At 49.9% G+C, this 21,641-nt stretch overlaps 1 protein-coding gene across 7 annotated transcripts in view; it reads left to right on the top strand.

Moving 5' to 3' along the window:
• Window positions 1-773: 773 nt before the first annotated feature.
• Window positions 774-21,641, top strand: part of ADAR (adenosine deaminase RNA specific) — a 42,184-nt gene continuing 21,316 nt past the window's right edge. The window contains exons 1-2 of one of the 7 annotated variants that reach the window (XM_077920590.1): window positions 774-926; window positions 18,213-19,839. In XM_077920590.1, the coding sequence (XP_077776716.1) occupies window positions 18,308-19,839 (1,532 nt within the window). In that variant the 5' untranslated portion in view covers window positions 774-926; window positions 18,213-18,307. Of the gene's footprint in view, window positions 927-1,209; window positions 1,231-7,298; window positions 7,410-16,070; window positions 16,424-18,212; window positions 19,840-21,641 lie in introns of those variants that run through there. The other 6 variants (XM_028709024.2, XM_028709026.2, XM_028709029.2 and 3 more) reach the window with 6 other exon arrangements.

The following is a 21,641-nucleotide window of genomic DNA, read 5'->3' as shown; positions in this document are numbered from 1 at the left end:
TTAGTCGTTTAGTCGTGTCCGACTCTTTGTGACCCCATGGACCAGAGCATGCCAGGCACTCCTGTCTTCCACTGCTTCCTGCAGTTTGGTCAAACTCATGCTGGTAGCTTCAAGAACACTGTCCAACCATCTCGTCCTCTGTCGTCCCCTTCTCCTTGTGCCCTCCATCTTTCCCAACATCAGGGTCTTTTCCAGGGAGTCTTCTCTTCTCATGAGGTGGCCAAAGTATTGGACCCTCAGCTTCAAGATCTGTCCTTCCAGTGAGCACTCAGGGCTGATTTCCTTCAGAATGGACGCGTTTGATCTTCTTGCAGTCAATCAAACCTCTCCATTCTGAAGGAAATCAGCCCTGAGTGCTCACTGGAAGGACAGATCCTGAAGCTGAGGCTCCAATATTTTGGCCACCTCATGAGAAGAGAAGACTCCCTAGACCCACTGAAATTACTGCGCCTAAATTAACCCTGTCCATTGCTTTCAAAGGTTCTAAAATACGACTACAGTTTAGATACAATGGCATGTGAGCCCTCTTGAGAATCCTTGGAAAATGAGGTGGGGGAGATTTATAAATAAAATTTTAAAAAAATACATTTTAAAAAATGGCTCCTGCTCTCTCGCCCCCCTGCCTTTCACAAAGGTACACTGCCTCTGACTATGGAGGCTTCTATATCATTCGCACAGCGAGCGAAGACAAACACCTTCCCCTGCCTAGGCGAAGGGCCTGTCACGTGACGCCAGGGCAAGCCCGGGTCACGTGACGTCGCTGCAGCCGCCGGTCGCGCCGCGCGTGACGGCACCACTCTGCGCCCAGCACGGCGGCGCTGAGCAGAAAAAAGGAGTAAGCGGACCGCTGAGGGGGGCAGTTCGCGGCAGGCCCAACAGTCGCCGCTGAGGGGCGGCCGAGCTCCGGGGCGGAAGCGGCCGAGCGGGTAAGGAGCCTCCGAGAAGCCTCCGGCTGAGGGAAAAGGAGCGGGAGGAGAGCGCGGGAGGGGGAAAGCGGCGGGCGCTGGGCGGGAAAGCGGCGCTCCGCTCCGCGCGTGCGCACTGCCCTGCTGTGTGAGGAAGCTGGCGCCCGGCGCGCATGCGCTGCCGAGCGACGCTTTCCCCGCCCCCCTTTACCAGGGCCAGCAGTGCGCCGCTTTTCCCCTCGATAGGACTCGGCGGCGTTCTGCTTCGCGCATGCGCGCCAACTGCGGGCCGGTGTTCTCTGCGTCTTAAGCGACGATGCGCTCAGTAAGCCAAAGGGGCGGGGAAGGCGGAGGTTCGCGTTGCACAAGAGGAGAGGATGGGAGAGGTGGGTGGGAGATGAGAGAGGCAGGGAAAGGGGCGGGAGGGGTTGTCTCGCGTTGTCATCTCTTGTCTGCCTCGCGCTTCCTTATTTTTTTTGGGGGGGGGAGGGGATCGGGGCCCTGCAGAGAAATCCAGCCAGCGGATCCTGTGCACGCTTAACCAGGGAGCACAGCCGGGTTGAACTCAGTGAGGTTTGCTCCCGTGGGAAATTGCACAGTTAGCTAGCTGGCAATTCTGCATTCCCTTACCTGAGTTCAGTGGGCCTGACGTCTGAGTGTACACACGCAGGGTTGCGCTACTCAAGGGCAGAGCCACACCATTTAAAGCACATGACCAAAAAACCCCCACCAAATAACCCCAGGAATGGTAGTTTGTGAAGGGTACTGGGAATTGTAGATCTGTGAGGGGAAACTATAGTTCCCAGGACTGTTGGGAGTCATGTGCTTTAAATTTGCATTGGGTGTGCTTTAACTAATAATAATAATAATAATAATAATAAAATTTTTATTTATACCCACCCTCCCCAGCCAAGACCAGGCTTAGGGCGGCTAACAACCAATAATAAAAACAAGTTGATTAAAATACAATTTGAAAGATTAAGATACAACATTAGGATGCAGCCTCTTCACAAATGCAAGGTGTGGATCAGGCATAGGCAGACTTGGCCCTCCAGATGTTTTAGGACTACAACTCCCATCATCCCTGACCACTGGTCCTGTTAGCTAGGGATCATGGGAGTTTTAGTCCCAAAACATCTGGAGGGCCAAGTTTGCCTATTCCTGGTGTGGATCTTCCCCATGAGTATTGCTGTCCTTCTTTCTGCCTTAACTGCTCCCAACTCATTATACCTCAGCACTGGGCACCGAAGATAAAATGAGGAGAAAGCTGCGGGAGAGAGTAGGGTGGGTGTTGCATGCCTTTCTCCCCACACCTCACTCTAGAGAAAATGGAAAGGAGATGGTTTAAAACCTAGAGCTGCTCACTAACCCCAGAAACCTTAATGGCCTCCTCCTCGGGAAGCTTGGAATTTCAGGCCACTAGCCTCTTAGGCTTGAGCCCTAACCCCATCTACTGTGGAATTGGCCCCATTGAACTAAAGAGGCTTTGCTTCTGATTAGATGGGGTTACAATTGTGCTGCTAGGGTGGTTTTAGAAAGAAGGAAAGAAAGAAAAAGACAGACTTCTGTCAAGTGGGATGTTGGAGTAGGATGGTTCACCCAGTCCTCCCCTCTGCCAGCCCGCTGCCTTTCCAATAAGGTTGCAGAGGAAAATATTTTTTCCCCTCTATGCATAGGAACCACAAAGGCTGGAGGAGGAGGAATGGAGTGACACGTCCCTTCATTTCCAACCTGATCACTTTCCTGTATGGAATTCCAGGTTGCCTATGCAGCCAGATGAACTGTTAAATACAAGGTGTCCTTTTATATTAAAGGAAGGGATATGCTTATTATTGAGTCATGACTTGAAAACAATATGTTTCCTTGTTGCTGTTCAGTATGGTTAGCATCAGTGCCCACATGATGCTTAACTGCGGTTGACTAGAAAGAGATGATCTTAATGCTGATGGGGGACAGAATGCGGTGTATTGGGGCCTTTAAACAATCCTAATACAGACTGTGTGCCCCATATTTCTTTGAGAGTACAGACTCTGGTACTGGCTGCAGAATTCAACTTTGCAAGCATCTGGACTTTAAAAAGTAAACGTTTCCAGCCCTTATGGTTGCCGAGGTTTGTATGGAGGTACCTGGTGAAATCTCTAAAGCCAGAGTAGTGTGAAATAAGATGTCCAGTGGTCCATGCCTAACTTGCCCCTTTTGTGACTAGCAAATCCAGCCCGCCAAATTTAGTAACATGCTAGGGGCTGGTAAAGATTGACAGAGAACTCCATCGCTCTCACAGCAGCATGTTTCACTTCTGCACTGGAGGCTTGGTGTGTGGTGGTCCACTTGGTTTTGTGCTGGGCTCTGGAGAGGGATGGAGCCCTTCAGTCTTTCTCTGCCAAACAGCTCATCTGCCTGCATGGAATTCCTTATTGCCTCTGGCTGTCAGGCCAGCGCTTAAATGCAAGGCTGAGCGAGCCGCAGTAAACTGTTCAAAATGAAAGAGTTGTGCAGACATGCATGATTTAATCAGGCTGCAGTTCAGGAGTGGGGAACATTTGGACTTCCAGCTGTTGCTGAGTATCCCTGAGCTTCTTTGGGAGGAAGGGCCTGCTAAATGTTTAAAAGTAAATAAAGGTTCCATCAGCCCTAGCAAGTATGTCTAATAGGCGTAGGGGGGAGGCGGGGAGCTGTAGTTCAACCGCACCTGCTGTAGTTCATATATATATTGCAAATGTGTGCAGTTGAAATGTTATACCCTGAAAAGCTATACTATGCTCACCCCTGTTCTTTAATGGCCCCCTCTTACCCCCGCCCCAGTATATTTTGATTTAATCACCTTCATTTCTGCAGGCAGTTATCCGTGCTTCGTGAGAGAGGCCTGCCTGCAGATCAGAGCTTAATTGAAATTGGAATCCATGCTGTTTTTCCCAATTGTCAGGCTCTGCAATAACATTAAATGCAAAAAAGGGGGGTGCCTTTCTTTCCACCTTCCTCTCTGAATCTCAGTGTGTGTTGCTCACCAAAAATCATTTGCTTAATAGGTCTCCCCTCACCTCCCGGATGTGTTAACTCTTATTATCTGTTGCTTCCTCCTGGGTGAGGACTTGACTGGCCTCTTTGCTGGTGACTATAAATAGTCTAGGGTGGTAGTAATGACTGACTGGTTCTCAGTGTTCATCCCGCTGCATGGAGAGCCTTGGGGTTTTCCGTCTGTTGCTGAAATGTGTAGCTTTCTGTTCCTATTACCATTTCACTTCGGAGGTAGGCTGGTAGGAATATGGAGAGCTTGAAATGTCCCTGATTGCTTATCCTCTCTGGCCGGAGCAAGAGGTGCGTGAACAAGCAAGATGAAATGGTGGAAGAGGAGAATCAGGGGAGAAATCCTACAGAGTCACTTCCCAGTGTGATTGGACATGGACCACAGTGTGGGTGGAGACACCCTTTCACCATGGTGGCTTGCTCATGCGTCAGCTAGAACTTTCTTCTCCATCTTGCTTTTCCTCTGAAGAACTCTGAGTGGCTTGTGTGAGATACTGACTGCAGTCTCAGTTGTTCATGTTCTTGGTGGGCTAAATGGTGAAGAGCTCTGTGGCTTGTTTTGTTTTGCTGTGGAGCACGCCTTGAGTTTCACTCGTTGGTCCCTCTCTGAGCCTTAAGATTCTGTGTTGGTTCTAGATGCATCAAGGCCACTGTGCCTTGGAACCAGCCAAGCTTCCTCCTAAAACAGCAACGCTAGACAAAGATATCCAAAGTGAATAACATGCAAATGACTTTGGTAGCCCAGCTGCCAAGCCTTCCAGCGTATGCTGTTTAAAGATGCATCAACCGCTTGTAAAAACACGCTTCGCCAATCTGGAGGGCACCAAGTTGGCGAAGGCTGCTATATTTTAGAATGTTTTATATTATTGGCTTCTGCCTCATAACGGGCAGACCAGCAGGTGGCTGCTTACAAGCCTCAATTGTACCAACCTGCAGAGTGTGTGTAATGGGATACGGTGATGATTCTATTGATCTCTCAATTCCTCTGAGGGAAGCTTTCTTTTTATTGCGCCTGCTTCGCATGTAGCACCAGTTATCTTTACAGAGTGCCAGAAGGAAACTGGAGTGCGAATGGGTAGTTTTAAATATGGCACCTAATTAATGTGTGGAATTTGATGTGGGGGGCTATGGTGGCAGTGGAAAGGAAAAGCGGATGAAGCACACGTGAAGGCTGTCTGTACTATGCTAACTGAATCAAATGGAACCTCCACAATCAGAGGCAGTCTCTGATGACCCACTGCTGGGGATCAGCAGCAGCAGAGAGGAATGGCCTTCATTCCCTGTTTGTGACTATCCTGATAGATCTCCAAACTTAGTTCAGCCCTGTGGTTGCTGTAGGGGCCCTCTGCTGCACTGATGTAGGATGCTGTGTGCCTCTGTGTGTTTGTGTGTGTAAAAAAGAAAGAAAAAGAAATGGAAGACATCCTTGCATTAGGGTACAGTGGTACCTCGGGTTACATACGCTTCAGGTTACACACTCCGCTAACCCAAAAATAGTGTGTATCTGAAGAAGTGTGCATGCACACGAAAGCTCATACCAAGAACTAACTTAGTTGGTCTTTAAGGTGCTACTGGAAGGAATTTTTTTTGTTCCAAAAATAGTGCTTCAGTTTAAGAATTTTGCTTCAGGAGAAGAACAGAAATCGGGCTCCGGAGGCGCGTCGGCAGCAGGAGGCCCCATTAGCTAAAGTGGTGCTTCAGGTTAAGAACAGTTTCATGTTAAGAACGGACCTCGGGGACGAATTAAGTACTTAACCCGAGGTACCCCTGTATTGCCCATTAAGGCACTGCTTATTGTGCTTCCCAGAGAAGGAGGGGCTGCAGCTCAGTGTTGAAAAATCTGTTTTCCATTGTGAATGCTCCAGGTTCAATCCCCGGTTTCTTCAGGTAAGGCTTGGAGAGAACCCTGTCTGAAATCCTGGAGAGCCACTGCAAGTCAGTGTCGACCAGGAGTTTGCAGACTGTGGTCTATGGACTACCAGTGGTCCGCATACTTCATTCAGGCGGTCTGTGGCATGCATGTGGACTTGTGGTTGACAATGGGAGGACATCCATTGCATTAAATATTCACAGTAGATTTTAAATTGTGTTTCTGTGGTTTCGTTATTTCTTGTACTGCGGAATAGACTAAAATACAATTATATAAGGAGAAAATGCCATTAAAAATCATACAGCATCTAGCATAGCACATTACTGTACATTGCTACAACACGCATGAAGCAATTTGCCAAGCCCCTCAGCAACTTCAAAGTAGTCAGTGGGAAATTATTTATTTATTATTTGAACCACGAGTGTAGACACAGAATTGAGCAAGACAGACAAATGGTCTGATTCAGCGTAGGGCAGCTTTCTATGCCTGGACCACCTGGTTGGCTGCTGCAGGGAAGGGATTATTGGCCAAGATTTGGCTTTGACTTGATGCAGCTGGTCCCCTCTGATGTTCTTAAACAAATTCATAAAAGCTGCTCCCTTACATTCCAACAAGTCCCGCTCTCTGGGTTCCGTGGCCAGACTGCAGGGGTTGGCAGGATTTGTCCCAAGCATTACAAGGGGCTCAGCCCCTCTAGGTCTCAGTCGGAGCCCCCAGGAGGACGGGTTGCTCTTTGGTGTCGATATGAGGCAGGGTGACCCCCCCCCCCCAAGGTAGGCTTGCCCCAAGTGTGGAGTGCACCTTCGCAGATTGTAACTTGGGGGGGAAGAGTTAAAACAGTTCCTGATTTAATTTTGAAACCTGACCCTAAATGCATTGGATTGTATCCAACGAAGTATTATGCCCAGAGTAGATTCCCTGACATCAAGGGATTTGGCTAAATTAAGACTCAGTTGATGCAATGGTAGGGTACACACAGTTTAAACGAGGAACGTAAACCCTCAAGTGCTCCAGTTTTCTGATTCCAAACCCTAGACGGCGCACATTATTTTTAGAAATAAAAAAAATAGCCCTCCAAACTCCCATTTCAGTTTGTCCCATCCGTTTCTAAAGCCATCGATACCCGTGTCGTTCATCACCACCACGTGTGTTTAGCAACTTAAAACATAGCTGTCAACTTTCCCCTTTTCTTGCGAGGAATCCTATTCGGAATAAGGGAATTTCCCTTTAAAAAAAGGGAAAGGTTGACAGCTATGAACTTAAACCATGCCTGATGCTGCTCTTTGAACTTCCCTTCCCTCTCCTTTTCAAAAAGGCGGTACCTGGGAAGAGGGAGATTAGGGAAAGCTCCGCCGAGGTTTCCTCCTCTCCTCTCCTCTCTTCCGTCAAAGGGTTTCGAAGGCTGGAGGCGGAGAGTTTTCTGCCCTCTCCAAAGATGGCGGCTCCAGCTTCACTTCCTCCTCCTCCCCATACTCCCCCCCCAGTATCACGTGCGTGGTGGCGCCGCGCTGCTGTTCTGTCGTCATCAGCCCTTGCCGGCGACCCTCCTGCACAATAGAGGCGGCTTCAATCGACGGTGCCCGCAGGGTAGTTTTTTGGGGGGAGGTAAGGTAAGGCCAGGCCAAGGCAAGCTTCGCTCGGAAGGGGATTGGGGCACGGGGGGGGGTGCATGTGTGTGTGTGTGCAAAGTCCTGCTTTCCACCGACTTGGAAGAAGCGCCCCGTTTCCCATGCATGCAACACAAGGGCCGCACAAGCCTCTCTCCAACCCCCTTTCCCCTCTCTCCTCTGGGGCTGCACCAGTGCCCCTCCGCAGAACTGCACCAGTAAATCCCATGCATGCAACCTGCCTGTCCCTTGACGAGCCCGATCCACTTGCATGCCTACTCGGAAGTGAATTCCGCGGAGCTCAGTGGGATTAACTCCCGCGTCGGAGAGGGGCATAGGATTGCAGCGTGATCTGTGAAATGGAACCTCCGGGTTGAGAAGCAGTACACCTTTGAACGTCGGTTGTTAGGAGAGGGAGCAACCCCCGGAAATCGGGAGGGTTGTTGTTTTTCTGCCTTGTTGAAGGCTTCGCAGAAGAAACATGCAGCCAGCCCTTGTTGGAAAAGGGGGTGTTGTTGGTCTGGTCAGGGCAGCTGCCCATTAAACAGCACAGTTTGCATTAGTTGCTAACAAAATCAGCTGTAGTTTGGGAAAGGAATGTAGGCTATGTTACAGAACTAGTGTAGCTTAATGGTGAAAAGACTGGAAGTACTCCATTCAGATGTTGTCTCAGAATGTTGTAGCAAAGTGGGGCAGTGAAGGTTAAGTGCACACACAATAGGATGATAACCATCCTGGCCCACCTTGAAGGGTTGTTTGTGAGCATTATTTTAAAGTGCTCTGTATAAATTCTGAGTAGCTCCGTTTATTTTTGTTATGAGCTTCACTATAGTGGACTTGGATCTTTCGTATCTCATGGATGGTTGTGTGGTATGCATCTTCGATTGTTTACATTGACTTGTTTATATCTGCCTCCTAAAGTTTAATCCAAAGTGGCCAAGCACACATTAAAAAGTGTGTCTCCTGCTTACTTTAATCCACTGCATGGTGCATTTGCTATAGTCCAACGCATGCAGCGTTACCCCCCCCCCCTTTTAAGTCTCCCCGCAATCCTGTGTCTACCAGTGGCTGTCCTGTGGGAAAGGTTCTGGAGGCAGACAAAGGTTTCGTACACATTACCATTTACTCCTACTCCAGCGCTCTCCCACCACTGGGGTCCGTAGGTATCCTGCGCTTTCTTGAGAAACACTGTTGCTTGATGCATTTCCCATCTGATTTGAATATATAAACTATTGCTATGCTGAGGTGTATACTTTTCAGACATTTCTTGTGCATGTGCGGATGACAGCCTATGTGCAGTTGGCAGTTTCGTTGAGTAGCAGTTTGGGGTGCATGAGTTGCAGGCACGGGGAAACAAACCTGGTAGTGGTGTGTACAGCTGCTTAAAAAAAGCAACTTGAAGCACAGGGGGAACTACTCCCACTGTGTTTTAAGCCGCTAATGTGTACATGCCAGCAAATGTGGCTCCTGTCCCAGCTCCCTTTGCCCCTCACACAAGTATTGACCACCAATTTTCTGTTGCAAGGATCCTGACAACTCTTTTACACATTGATCATTGTCTTGCGACATTAATGTTGTTTGTAAGCCATCATGGAAGGAATTGCTTCCTGAAAGGTGGGGTATAAATCATTGTTGCAACGATGACCACACTTCTAGGCATTTTTCAGGCTATGCTGTCTTTCCTTTTCCCTACACCATATGCAGCAGTTTCTCTGCTAAAAAGCACATGTGTGCGTGTTTGTCTCTTGGCTTTCGGGGGGTGGTTGCCTTGTAAGAGCAGCTTGAAGCTGTAGGTAGACACTTCTGCCTCTTGATGTGGCCAAAGCATGATATTTAATTTATTTGGAACTCAATAACCGTCACTGTCAGTTGTTGGTACAAGAGAAGCTAAATAAATATTAACACAGAACAAGCACACAAAAAAATAGCAGCATTAAGCAGTTACAGAAAGTCACAGAAAAAAAACACATCTAGACAGTAAAGACAATATACTGGAAAATAAAAACACTGTTGGTATAGGAACCTGGTCAACCATCAGTTTTACAGGAAAGCTTACACCAAGTCAGGCCAGTAATCCGTCTAGCTCAGAATTGTCTACATCAGTGTTTCCCAAACTTGGGTCTCCAGCTGTTTTTGGACTACAACTCCCATCATCCCTAGCTAGTAGGACCAGTGGTCAGGGATGAAGGGATTTATAATCTGAAAACAGCTGGAGACCCAAGTTTGAGAAACTCTGGTCTACACTGATAGGCAACAGTGGCTTTCCAGGGTCTCAAGCAGGGCACATGCCCAGTGCCGCCTGTAGATGGCGGGGATTGAACCTGGGACCTTCTGCATGCAGAGCAGGTGCTCTTCTGCTGAGCTAGAGACCGTTCCTTTCATGGGAAAGATGGAGGATGGTTTCCCCCGGTCCTCCTAAGTAGGCTGGTAGCAAGACCTGTTGCTGCAGCAACCACCACACCATGGTACTGCACTGCAACAAGATCCTGCTTGGGGAGATGGAACTTGGTCCTCTACTTGCCAATCATAATTTAAGAAGAGCCATTGTGGATTGGGTCCAAGGGGCAATCTAATCTAGCATCCTCAGTCCGTCATAGCGCCCTCCGGATGCATCTAGGGAAGCCACAAGCTGGACAGGAGAGCCACAGCTTTCTCTCACTGTCAGTCTCCCAGCAATGCCCATTTAGAAGTAGACTGCCTCTGAACATGGAGGTTCCATTTGAATATCATGATTTCTCATGCCCATCTTTTTTCTCAGTGCGGTAAGGCACTATCTAGCCCTTGTGGTTCATATCTCTCCTAATCAAAGTCCCTTGGCTTACTGATCGTGATTTCTTTCAAGAGACACGAACCACAGTCAGTGAATTCCGTAAGCCTGGCAGCCTGAAGATTAACAAGCCCGGCCCCTTTTTCAGAAGCTGCCGTAAGTGCTGATCCTTCCCTTTTTCTGGGTCATTTATATTCTAGCAAGTTTCAACTAAATATCTGATGTATGCTTGTTTTGGTTTCTGTGCATGTGTTACAGATAAATAAGATATTGCCTCACCGCATGTAACACAAGTGTTGGTTTCTGCCGTTGAGAATAGCTGTGCCAAGTGGGGAGGCGGTGAGCTCAATCTTCCCACCCCTCCAATCTTAATTTGTGGGATAATTGTTGTCAGTAGCTTTTATCCATGTTAAGTAGAGGACCAGGCTAATTTCCTGGATGGTGGGAATACCATGGAATCTGTATCTGTCCTGCTACATAAGCTGCCCAGGAGGACATCACTCCTATCAGCGACCATAAAGCAACTAACTGTACCTTTTGGATCAAGTGCATAGAGCTCACTGCAGCCATCCAGGTTTGAAGTAACCAGTGCCTGAACTACTGTGGCCCAGCTTCCCCAGTCCAGGTTGCAGCTGTCGTAACCAGTTGCAGTTGGTAAAATGCACTTCTAGCTACAGTGGTACCTCGCAAGACGAATGCCTCGCAAGACAGAAAACTCGCAAGAAGAGTTTTCCGTTTTTCGAGGTGCTTCGCCAGACGAATTTCCCTATGGGCTTGCTTCGCAAGAAGAAAGCCCATAGGGAAATCTCTGGGGACCTTTTTTAAAATGCTGGCCGTCGGGAGCAAAGACTTTCGCCCACCACCGGCCTTCAGAAGAGGTCCTGGACCTCTTCTGAAGGCCGACGGGGGGCAAAAGTCTTTGCTCCCCCCCCCGCCTGCCTTCCCGGGACAGTGGAGACTTCTCCGCTGTCCCGGGCGATCTTAAAATGCTGGCGGTCGGCAGCAAAGCCCTCCTGTCACCGGAGCTTGCGGTGCGGGAGGTGGGGAGAAAGGCTTTTCTTCCCACCGCCAGCCTTCAGAACAGCCTTCTGAAGGCTGGCGGTGGGAAGAAAAGCCCTTGTCCCCCCCCCCCCAGCCTTCAGAAGAGGTCGGGGGACAGACTGTCCCCGGACCTGGTCTGAAGGCGGTTTCCATAGGAACACATTGATTGATTTTCAATGCATTCCTATGGGAAACTGTGCTTCGCAAGACAAAAAACTCGCAAGAAGAAAAAACTCGCGGAACGAATTAATTTCGTCTTGCGAGGTACCACTGTATTCATGTTACCTGGACCTCCAGGGACAAAGCTGGATCCAGAAGCAGCCCCAGACTGTGAACCTGCTCCTTCAGGAAAAGAATGGACCAATGGCTTGGACCTGGGAACCCTTCGCCCACAGTGCCTCCGCCTTGCCAAGATTCAAACTCGGCTTGTTTCTCCACATCCCATCTCACCACTGCGTCCAGGGCGCTGCTCTAGGGCTTGCTTGCATGGCCTCTCCTGATTCAAATGTTGTGGCTAAATAGAGCTGAGTGTCAGCAGCATACTGATGGCACCTTGCCCCAAAACTCCTAATGACTGCTCCCAGCGGCTCCATATAGAAATTAAATAGTGTGGGAGATGAGATAGTGCCCTGCGGCAGGCGCCCCATTCATTATGCACATCAAAAAGAGAGCTGAACGGTATAGTTGCCTCTATCCCGAGTCAGACCATTGGCCTCTCACTTTGAAGGCAGCAGCTCTCAGCAAAGACTGCCAGACCCGTTATTGGTGCATTTCAGGGGATTGGATTAGATGACCCTTTGAGTCCCAACTCTACAGTTCTGTGATTCCTTTTTGTTAACTGCAGATGTTGGGAACGGAACCTGGAACCCTCAGGATGCAACACAAGTTCTTTGCCACAGAGTTGTGAGCCCTTGAGAGAGTTCTGCTACCGTCAACAGCTGCGACATTTTGCAGACTGTTAAGTTTGGCTTTGAAAGTTGTTGAGATGTGCATTTCACTTTAGTCAGTGTCCACGCTGCCCGAGACCTTCCTCATTTAAGAATCCAAAGAAGGAAGCTTTTTCCCCCTTTCTTTTTCAAAGCGTATTCTCAATCGGGCAGGAAATGGGATATGTGTGAACTGCAGACTTGGCTGCCACAAGAGATGTTGTTGGCTCCAAATAATTGAAATATGTTTGGCAACGCCATGAATATTGGGCACGTACTTTCCCTCTGGGATAAAGTTACCGCCCTTGAACCTTGTTGCAAAGCGCAGTGTGAGAGCTGCCACTGGGGTGAAATTTCACCTTCCCGTCTCAAGTGATCAGGCAGTTTGAACAGAGCCAGAGGGGCTGCTCTCAGAGTGCCAGGTTAGACAGGTGAGTTGAACTGTGGCTGGTAAGTTTCTGTGGTGGTGTTTAGGCCCCCTGGGTGTTAGAAGAGGGCAGGGGCAAACTGGGAGGGTGAATTCCTCCCCTTTTGTAACTTAGATCCCCCCGCAACTTATGCTTAGCTGGTTTCAAGAACATGATGCAAACACATGCAAAAGCTTAGATCTCCTTTTGATGTGTCACAGCTGCCTGAGAGAAGGCTGCTGGCTGAAACCAGAATGGTGACGATGTTAGAATTTATACACCACCTTTCATTTGAAGCAGAAAATACCAAGGTTTGGTATTTGCACTTGGGCAAAAAAAAATGAGAGGCACAAATACAAGATGGGTGACACCTGGCTTGAGAGCAGTACATGTGAAAAGGATCTAGGAGTCTTGGTTGACCACTAACTTGACATGAGCCAACAGTGTGACGCGGCAGCTAAAAAAGCCAATGCAATTCTGGGCTGCATCAATAGGAGTATAGCATCTAGATCAAGGGAAGTAATAGTGCCACTGTATTCTGCTCTGGTCAGACCTCACCTGGAGTACTGTGTCCCGTTCTGGGCACCACAGTTCAAGAAGGACACTGACAAACTGGAACGTGTCCAGAGGAGGGCAACCAAAATGGTCAAAGGCCTGGAAACGATGCCTTATGAGGAACGGCTAAGGGAGCTGGGCATGTTTAGCCTGGAGAAGAGGAGGTTAAGGGGTGATATGATAGCCATGTTCAAATATATAAAAGGATGTCATATAGAGGAGGGAGAAAGGTTGTTTTCTGCTGCTCCAGAGAAGCGGACACGGAGCAATGGATCCAAACTACAAGAAAGAAGATTCCGCCTAAACATTAGGAAGAACTTCCTGACAGTAAGAGCTGTTTGACAGTGGAATTTGCTGCCAAGGAGTGTGGTGGAGTCTCCTTCTTTGGAGGTCTTTAAGCAGAGGCTTGACAACCATATGTCAGGAGTGCTCTGATAGTGTTTCCTGCTTGGCAGGGGGTTGGACTCGATGGCCCTTGTGGTCTATTCCAACTCTATGATTCTAAGGTGGTTCACAAAAAGATAAAGACAGCAGCGAAACGACGACAACAAAACCAGTAATGACACAGTTGCCCACAATTAATTAGAATGCATTGTAAAACAGCTGCATTAAAACATACATGATTAAACTATATAGGAAACAAGTCCATCAAAGCAGCATCACAATTAAAACATGAGTCTTAAGCGGGGAAGTGTTTGTCTGAACAGTTGTATGTTCAAGAGCTGGCAGAAGGCCAGTGCTTGATGGGGCCTCCTGTATTTCAGCAGGTGGAGCATTAAGCAACACTGGTGCCACGACTGAGAAAGCCCACCTCAGTGTTACCACAAGCAGATAATCATCAGGCTATGGCAGAATGAATCGTCTTAATGCCTTACCAGGGAGTGGTGGGAAATGGCACCTTTCGGTTAACCTGGTCCAGAGTTAAGCTCTTTTCCTTCCTCCTGGAAAGACCTGCCTCCGATCTTTCCAGTGTATCTTGAGGCCGCTATATATATTTTTTGGGGGTGGGGAATAACTTGTGTTTTAATGGGGCAGAGTGTTGGTGGGCTTTGAACCTTGGTGAATTGAGGAGAGGGCCCAAAGGTTCTTGATCCATGTACAGTGGTACCTCAGGTTACAGACGCTTCAGGTTACAGACACTTCAGGTTACAGACTCCGCTAACCCAGAAATAGTACCGCAGGTTAATAACGTTGCTTCAGGATGAGAACAGAAATCGTGGGGCGGCAGCAGCAGCAGCAGCGGGAGGCCCCATTAGCTAAAGTGGTACCTCAGGTTAAGAACAGTTTCAGGTTAAGAACAGACCTTCAGAACGAATTAAGTTCTCAACCCGAGGTACCACTGTATTCATAACTTACAAGAATGAGTCCTATAGAGTATGCATGAATACCCAATGATCTTTGTGACTTCACTCTGAAAGGCAGACACTGTATATAATATCACATCGGTGTTGGTTATTATTGGGTGCTTTATTGGCCATAGAGCTATTCGCTGTAAGGTTTTAAAATCCTTTCACGTTCATGTCACAAAAGCATGGTGCTCAGTTTAATGCTGTTTTGTTTTTGTTTTTTAATTCTTTCGGACGGCTTCTTTGCCAAAGATGGACCAGGTGCTTCCCACTGTTCCTTATCCCATGCAGCAGCTGTGCAGTTCTGCCCCCCCCCCCAATTGAACTGACCTGGCGAGCTCTTCCACAGTCACCATGTGCATGTCTCGTTTTGCACCTGGAGAGGCGAGCGGGTTATCTGAGCCTGTTAACCAATCCGAGGAGGAAAGTTTACGCTGTGCCATTTGCAACCTGCCCTTGACCCGGTTTTGAGCTACGCGCCTGCACCGCTTAATGCTTCTCACTTGGGGTTCTAGGATGGCTCCTGGCGCCTCTGCTCTGTTGGCTGTCTGAGATCTGTAGGTATCAATTATGTGAGTTAACCCAGCATGCTGGCTGATGGGAGTTGTAGTCCAAAATATCTGGAGGGCATGATGGATCGGCCTACGGCTATGTTAAGAGGAGATAGTGGGGGGTGGGGTGGCGCATGTCACTTCCATTCAGTTTTCTCTTCTGTCATATCCAGGCCTCATCTGCACCATACATAGAAAGCACTATTTAAACAGTTGTGGCTTCTCCCTAAAGAATCCTGGGAAACGGTTGTTTGTTAGGGGTGCTGGGAGTTAGGAAACCCATATTCCCCTCCCAGAGTTCCCTGGGAAACGGAATTGATTGTTAAACCACTCTGAGAATCGTAGCGCTGTGTGTATTGTAATTGGTCAAGATGACACGCACCCATAGGAGGCGAAGCCAGAGCAGTCATTCATACATTCACCTAGTCATTCACTAGGCAGGTTCTTCAATACTCTCCGTACTGGAAGTTGCTGAGCAGTGAGCAGTGGCTGAAAAGAGCCAACTCCATGAAGGCAAATGGGCAGTTGCTGTTGCGGATAGATGCATGTGTGTCTCAGGAGCCTTCGAAACAAACCAGCAGATAGAGGTGTGTGAACTTAGTACTGAGGCTGGTTTAGGAATGACCAAAGGAGATGCGGAAAGATACCCCAAACTGCAGGAAGCTGGTGCCTCCTTGGTTGCAGTGTTGGAGCAGAGAAGGCTGAGTTGAGGTCTGGCAGCTCTGGGTAAGGGATAAAGGAAAGAAGAGTTAGAAGTGAACGAATCTCCCAGTTAGAGGAGCATGAGATTCTGGTAAGTGCTTTCCCTTCTGCCTCGCAGATAACAGTCCCTCCCACCAGCCTGTGATGAAAAGGAACCAAAAGTATTTTCCTGTAAGCGGCTGTGGGGCTTTCCCTTTCTAGGCTTTTTTTACTTCTAGGCAATGCTGCAATGAGCTTGCAAGAGAGGGGGAGGAACCACTCATCATCGGTCCCCCCCCACCTAAAGTCCCCCCCCCCCAACCCTAAAGCTAATGGCTTTAACTCCAGCCCATCCCTCTGTCTGTAACTAGACACTCCTTGGGCGGAACAGCATAGAGGGAGGCTGGACCTCCGGAGAATTGAAAGCGAAACTTATCTGGCAGTTACGTTAAGTGAGTGATTCTAGCCTGCCTGCTGCACTGTGGAGAGAGAAGGGAGGAGGATAGTGGGGTGTTTGTGTAATTCTTGCAGAGTCCTTGCTTTGTGGCGAGCCTTTCCTTCTTCCCTACCACCCCCCGGGTGTCTGTGTCTCTCATAGTGTGGGGGACACACACCTCCTCTTCTCTTCCCTTGCCCCCTCCTTGTTCTGGGGAAGGCCTTCTCTTCGCAGAGCTTTCCCCCTCTTTTTTCGTTTCTTGCTATCTATGCAATGCCTGGTTCTTACCAGCGTGGAACAAAAAGAGGTAAGACTATCCGGTTTCCCTTATCTATACCTGTTTTACCAGTTGCTTCCCCTTGAAATGTCTAGAATTTTCTCTGCAACCCCTCAACCAACCCCCCCCCCCCCGCCTTCCTTGTAGCTCCTGAGATCGAGGTAGTTAGGGTTTGAACAGAGGGTATTCTGGAAAGGAATATAGCTCCCTCTCTATGGGCTTCAAAACTGCCGAAAACCCCAGAGAGCCACTGCCAGACAGTGTAGGCATTACTGAGCTAGCTGGACCAATGTTCTGACTTCTCATAAAGCAAGTTCCTGTTCTCCCAGAGGGCAGGAGACGCTTAATTTGGTTGCTGCAGAAAGAGTCTTGTGGTGCCTTGAAAGATAGCCCACCCCATGGCTCCATACCATAGTAAGTTTGTGAGTCTGAAAACACCACAGGTCTCTTTCTTTGTGTGTGGGTACTGTGACAAACTGAAGCCACAGTACTGTACCTGCTTTCCTGGTGACGAAGCCCCTGTGAATTTGGTGGGGTGATCCTGTACATCTAGGAATGTAAAAGGATTGCTTTGCCAGGCTGCAGTCTTGCTAGCACTTGCTCGGGAGCAAGTTCTGTTGAACTCAGTGAAGTTTGCTTTCGGATAGACCCGGCTGGGATGGCCTTAACATGGCTACCCCTCTCAAGGATTTTTTTTTCATCGACTGAAGGGAAGATATAACTGTTATGTTGGTTCTGTGGGTTAGAACAAGGTGGTTGTTTTTATTTTTAAAAAGTTTGGCTCTCCAACATCAGTCATAGATTTTTCCAAATCTGCCTCTTGGAGAAAGGAGTTTTGAAGGCCAGGTGGTGGTCAGTTTCACAGCTGTACTGTACTCTGAAACCATGTAAACAGACTCTGCTGACAAACCCAATTTGCAGCTGGGTTTAGTGACAAAAATCTCACATATGTATAGACTGGGGGAAATCCCAGTCATTTTGGTTTACAAGTTTTTCATCCTGGCATCTGGAATCTTAACTCTGCCCCAGGGTTGTTCCTCTTAACTATTTTCGAAAGGTCTCCTTGCCATTCTGCCATGAAGCTACTCTTAATCCGGCCCCAACCATATCACCACAAACGCAGGCAACATGGCTGTACGGGGAAAGGTGGGCTATGGGGTGGTTTTCCTTTGAAGAACATGAGGAGAGCTCAGAGTGGCCTGCCTGGTCCAGCATCTTGTTCACACCGTGTCCAAACAGATGTCGTCGAGAAACCCACAAGGAGGACCTGATTGCATTAGCAAAGCTCTGCACCTGCAGTTTGCAGCAACTGTTAACTCAGGGCATGCTGCCTCCCACCGATGGCCTCATTCTCCCTGAATTTGTCTATCACTGCCACCTGGGGGAGTGAATTCCATAGTTTAACTCTGAACTGATGGGAAGAAGTGCTTCCGTTCTTTCCCCCTGAATCTCTTTTACTATGTGCTGGGAAGTAAAGTCGCACAACTCTCCCTTGGTTGCCCAAGAAACCCTGAATCAAGCTGAACATACCTTGCGTTGAACCGTGTTTGGGAGACTCGTTCTCCATCCCAGGCTCATCTATAGATCTCCCCTGACCTCAGTGCCTTAAGCCAGTCTCCTTCTCTGATAAGGGAGCGCAGGTCTTCAGCAGCTGTACAGGAGGCTTCCGCTCTATCTGACGGGAGCCTCTTCCCGTCGCCAGGTGTTGTCTTTTGGGAACGGGGGCAGAGGGACTGGTTTCGGTAGAACTGCGTCGGCTCCCCCGAGCGTGTATCCGAGGTCTGAAACGTGCCCTGTTCTCTTGTTTTCTCTTTGCCAGGCCTCTGCGCAGCAGCCCCCGTGAGAGCAAGCCGCAGCTGCCTCTCGTCTGGTGCCCATGTGCCCGCCCCCAGCCCTGCGCCCCAGCAGCACGCTATGAGCAGAGGTGTCACTCGAGGCAGAGGTTCAGATCAGGTGCCCCCAAAACATAGCGGCCTCTCTAACCCAGCTTTCTTTAACGGTCCTCTTCTCCCGCAGGGAGGCGAGGATTTTCGGCAGCGGCAGGTCCTCTTCCTAAACGGGCAGCTCGGCGAAGCCCCGCTGTGGCAGCCCCGGGCGCAGCGACCCCAACTGTACCAGGGCTACGGCCGAGGTCCAGGCACCTTCTCACCTCCCCAGAGCTCCCAGCACAGCAGTTGGGGCGCAGCCAGGAGGCTTCCCTGCAACAGTAGCTGGCAGGAGCAGAAGCAGCCTCCCCAGCCCCCCCGGCCGAGGTACAGCGGCAGTTCAAGGAGGGAAGTTGACGGGCTCATCACAGACTTGCGGCACCTGACGCTCTCCGGCCAAGGAGTTGAACAGCGGCTCTTGGAGATCTTGGGGCAGCTCCGACCTGGGGAGGCCGAATCTGCCCGCTGCCTTGCCCGTAAACTCGAAGTGCAGAAGAAGGAGGTCAATCATCACCTCTACAGGCTTCTTACGCGAGGGCAGTTGTGCAAAATAGGGGAGCACCCTCCGTTGTGGAGGTTAGCAGACAGCCCTAGGCCCCAGGGAGCGTTGAGAGAAGGGAACTCCGCCGGCCAGAGGGGCCAGGGCCGATTCCCAGTTCCTGGGGTTGGAGGAGGAGGAGGAGAAGAAGAGAGCTCTGCCTCTGACCCAGAGGACTATCCCGATTCCGCCGCCATGGCCGAGGTCAGGGAGAAGATCTGCAACTACCTGTTCAGCGTCGCGGACTCGACGGCGCACGACCTTGCCAAAAACATCGGCCTCTCCAAGGCCCGGAACGTGAACTCCACCCTGCTGTCCCTGGAGAAGCTGGGGGAGGTGTGCAAGGAGAACGCCAACCCCCCCAAGTGGTCCCTCACGGACAACAAGCGCAAGAGGATGCAGAACAAGCAGAAGGCGGAAGAGGTCAGGGAAATGGCCGCCCCTGCTCCAAAACCGGACCCCGAGCCTCCGACCCCATGCGCGGAACCGGAGCTGCCCACCAGCTTGCCAGCTCCTCCTCTTCCTTCCCCTTCCCCGCCTCCTCCTCCACCGCCGCCGCCGCCGCTTCTAGAGAGTGAGGAGGAGAACGTCGAGAACGGGCAGCAGGTGTCGTCGGAGCCAGCGGAGCAGGGAGACGCTTGCTCTCCCCGGGCGGCGGCCCCCCCTCCTCGCAAGCGGCCCCGGTACCACTGGTTCCCCAACTACGACAACTTCGAGAACGGGAAGTGGGCCACCGACGACATCCCGGAGGACCTGAATGCCATCAACAACCAGGACGAGGAGTCCCGGTGCATCATGGAGTCCCCGCTCTCCCCCAGCTACGCGGCCCAGTTCGACACGGCCTTCCTGTGCACTCCCTTGGAGAAGCTCATGGCGTGCCAGAAGAAGAACCCCGTCAGCGGCTTGATTGAATACACCCAGTACACCTACCAGCATTGCGAGTTCGTCCTGCTGAAGCAGAGCGGGCCGTCACACGAGCCACGGTAAGAGAGGAGAGAGGGAGCGCTTTCTGGGGAGGGGGTTGTTCTTACTGGGGAAGGAGATTGTGCTTGCTCAGTGTTTATGCATTTGTCTCGGACCGTGCAGGTCATTGGCAAATATGTTAAAAAGAAAAGTTTTCTCTGAAAGGAGAAGGGGATTACTTTTGCTCAGGTTACATTTCAATGCATTTGCCTTGTCTTGTACAAGTCACTGCAGACATTAAAAAGAGCAGATTTCTTTAAAGCAAGAGATGTGAATTGGTTAAAATGCTAGTGTGATTGCAACTGGTTTAAGATTGTGTGCTCTTCCTTTCACAACTGCTTTTGCGTATTACTCTGCCCCGTAGGTTACAAAAGCCTCTTAATAAGCAGGCAGCTGAGATATATATCAAGGCTTCCCTTAGAAAGGAAAGAAAGACTGTTTGTTTTAATACTTAAAATGCAGGACTCTCTGTTTGTTCTTTCTTTTACAAAACACATTCTTCTTATATTAACAATTCGAGTGATGACACAGCAGTCTCTGCTGAATAATCTAATAACGTCCCACAGCCCCAAGTCCGTCTAAATTTAGTTGGTAGGCTCCGTGGAGCAAGGACTCGCCGTCTTTTAAAAACTCCGCATAACGCTGAGATGCTGGTGTTGAAACCCTGATCATCGTGTGTGACGGTTTCCGCCTTCAGGGCTCTGAAGTTGGGGAGCGCAGGACAGAGGAACGAGCATGAATGGGCAGCAATAGGAAGGTTTCGTTTCTGCTTGCTCCATCTCCTCCTTCAGGCCTGCAAAACGGCCACTTGCAATTTAAGAATCGCTTCCCACTGCCAGGCAGCGAAAGCCTCGGGGGGAAGGAGGAAGACTCGGCTAAGCGAGAGTAAAATGGAGAACCAAACCACCTGCATGGTGAATGAATTCCTCCTCCCCCCCCCCTTCTCTCTCCAAATTTGAAAAGCGGTGCCTGGCATGAGCTCTGCACTCCCCTTTAGAGCGGAGGGTGGGGAATCTCTTTTTCAGCCCGAGGGGGCCACATTCCACCATTGGCAGCCTTCCTGGGGCCACGTGCAAGCAGTGGGTGAAGCCAGAGGTGAAAGTCAGCAGGAAAAAGGCATGCGAAAATTGGGGCGTTTCTACACCCTCCCACCCACATCATCCAGGCGAGCGAGAGGCGTTGTTGAAGTTCAAAGGCACATTCTGTCCCGACAAAAGCACTTGAAGAGGGTGCATGGAAGGGGGGGGTGGGTCAGCCTGGGGAGGGGGATGCAGCCTGCGAAGTGTCCTGGGGGGCGGATAGAGAGGCCTGGAGGGTGACATTTGGGCCCCCAAGCCTGAGGTCCTCCACCTCGGCTTTAGAATAGCGAATCTTCAGCTGCAGTTCCAAGGGGGGGGGTAAGCCCGCTGTGTGGCTAATTAGTAGTTTTGCACTAGGCAAATATTATGCCCCATAAGTTCCTGTATGGCTGGAGGAGTTCCACGCTTCTGGCAGGGAGCATCTGTTGCCATGTGGGGGGGACCCGGAGCGTTCCTCTTCCCTCCCTCTGGCACATCGCTCTGAACAGTTGGGTGGGTTGGATTTTATTTTTACGTTCTTGCTTGGCTGCTCTTTATAGCCACTGTGTTTTTAGAAACACACACACACACGAATCTCTTTCTTTCTGTCTCACTCCTTGCCTTTTCTAGGCACCAGCAGAGTGTGTGTGCCACCCTCTGGTACATCAATAGACCCGCTAGACAGGAAAATTGGCCTACTTTTTTCCATGAGAGCAGATTCTTCCCAAGCAAAGGAGCGGGGAGCTTGAAACCGCAACCGCTAT

The sequence above is a fragment of the Podarcis muralis genome, chromosome 16 (assembly GCF_964188315.1).
Source record: "Podarcis muralis chromosome 16, rPodMur119.hap1.1, whole genome shotgun sequence".
Lineage (NCBI taxonomy): Eukaryota > Metazoa > Chordata > Lepidosauria > Squamata > Lacertidae > Podarcis > Podarcis muralis.
This window is presented reverse-complemented; position numbering and strand designations above follow the sequence as displayed.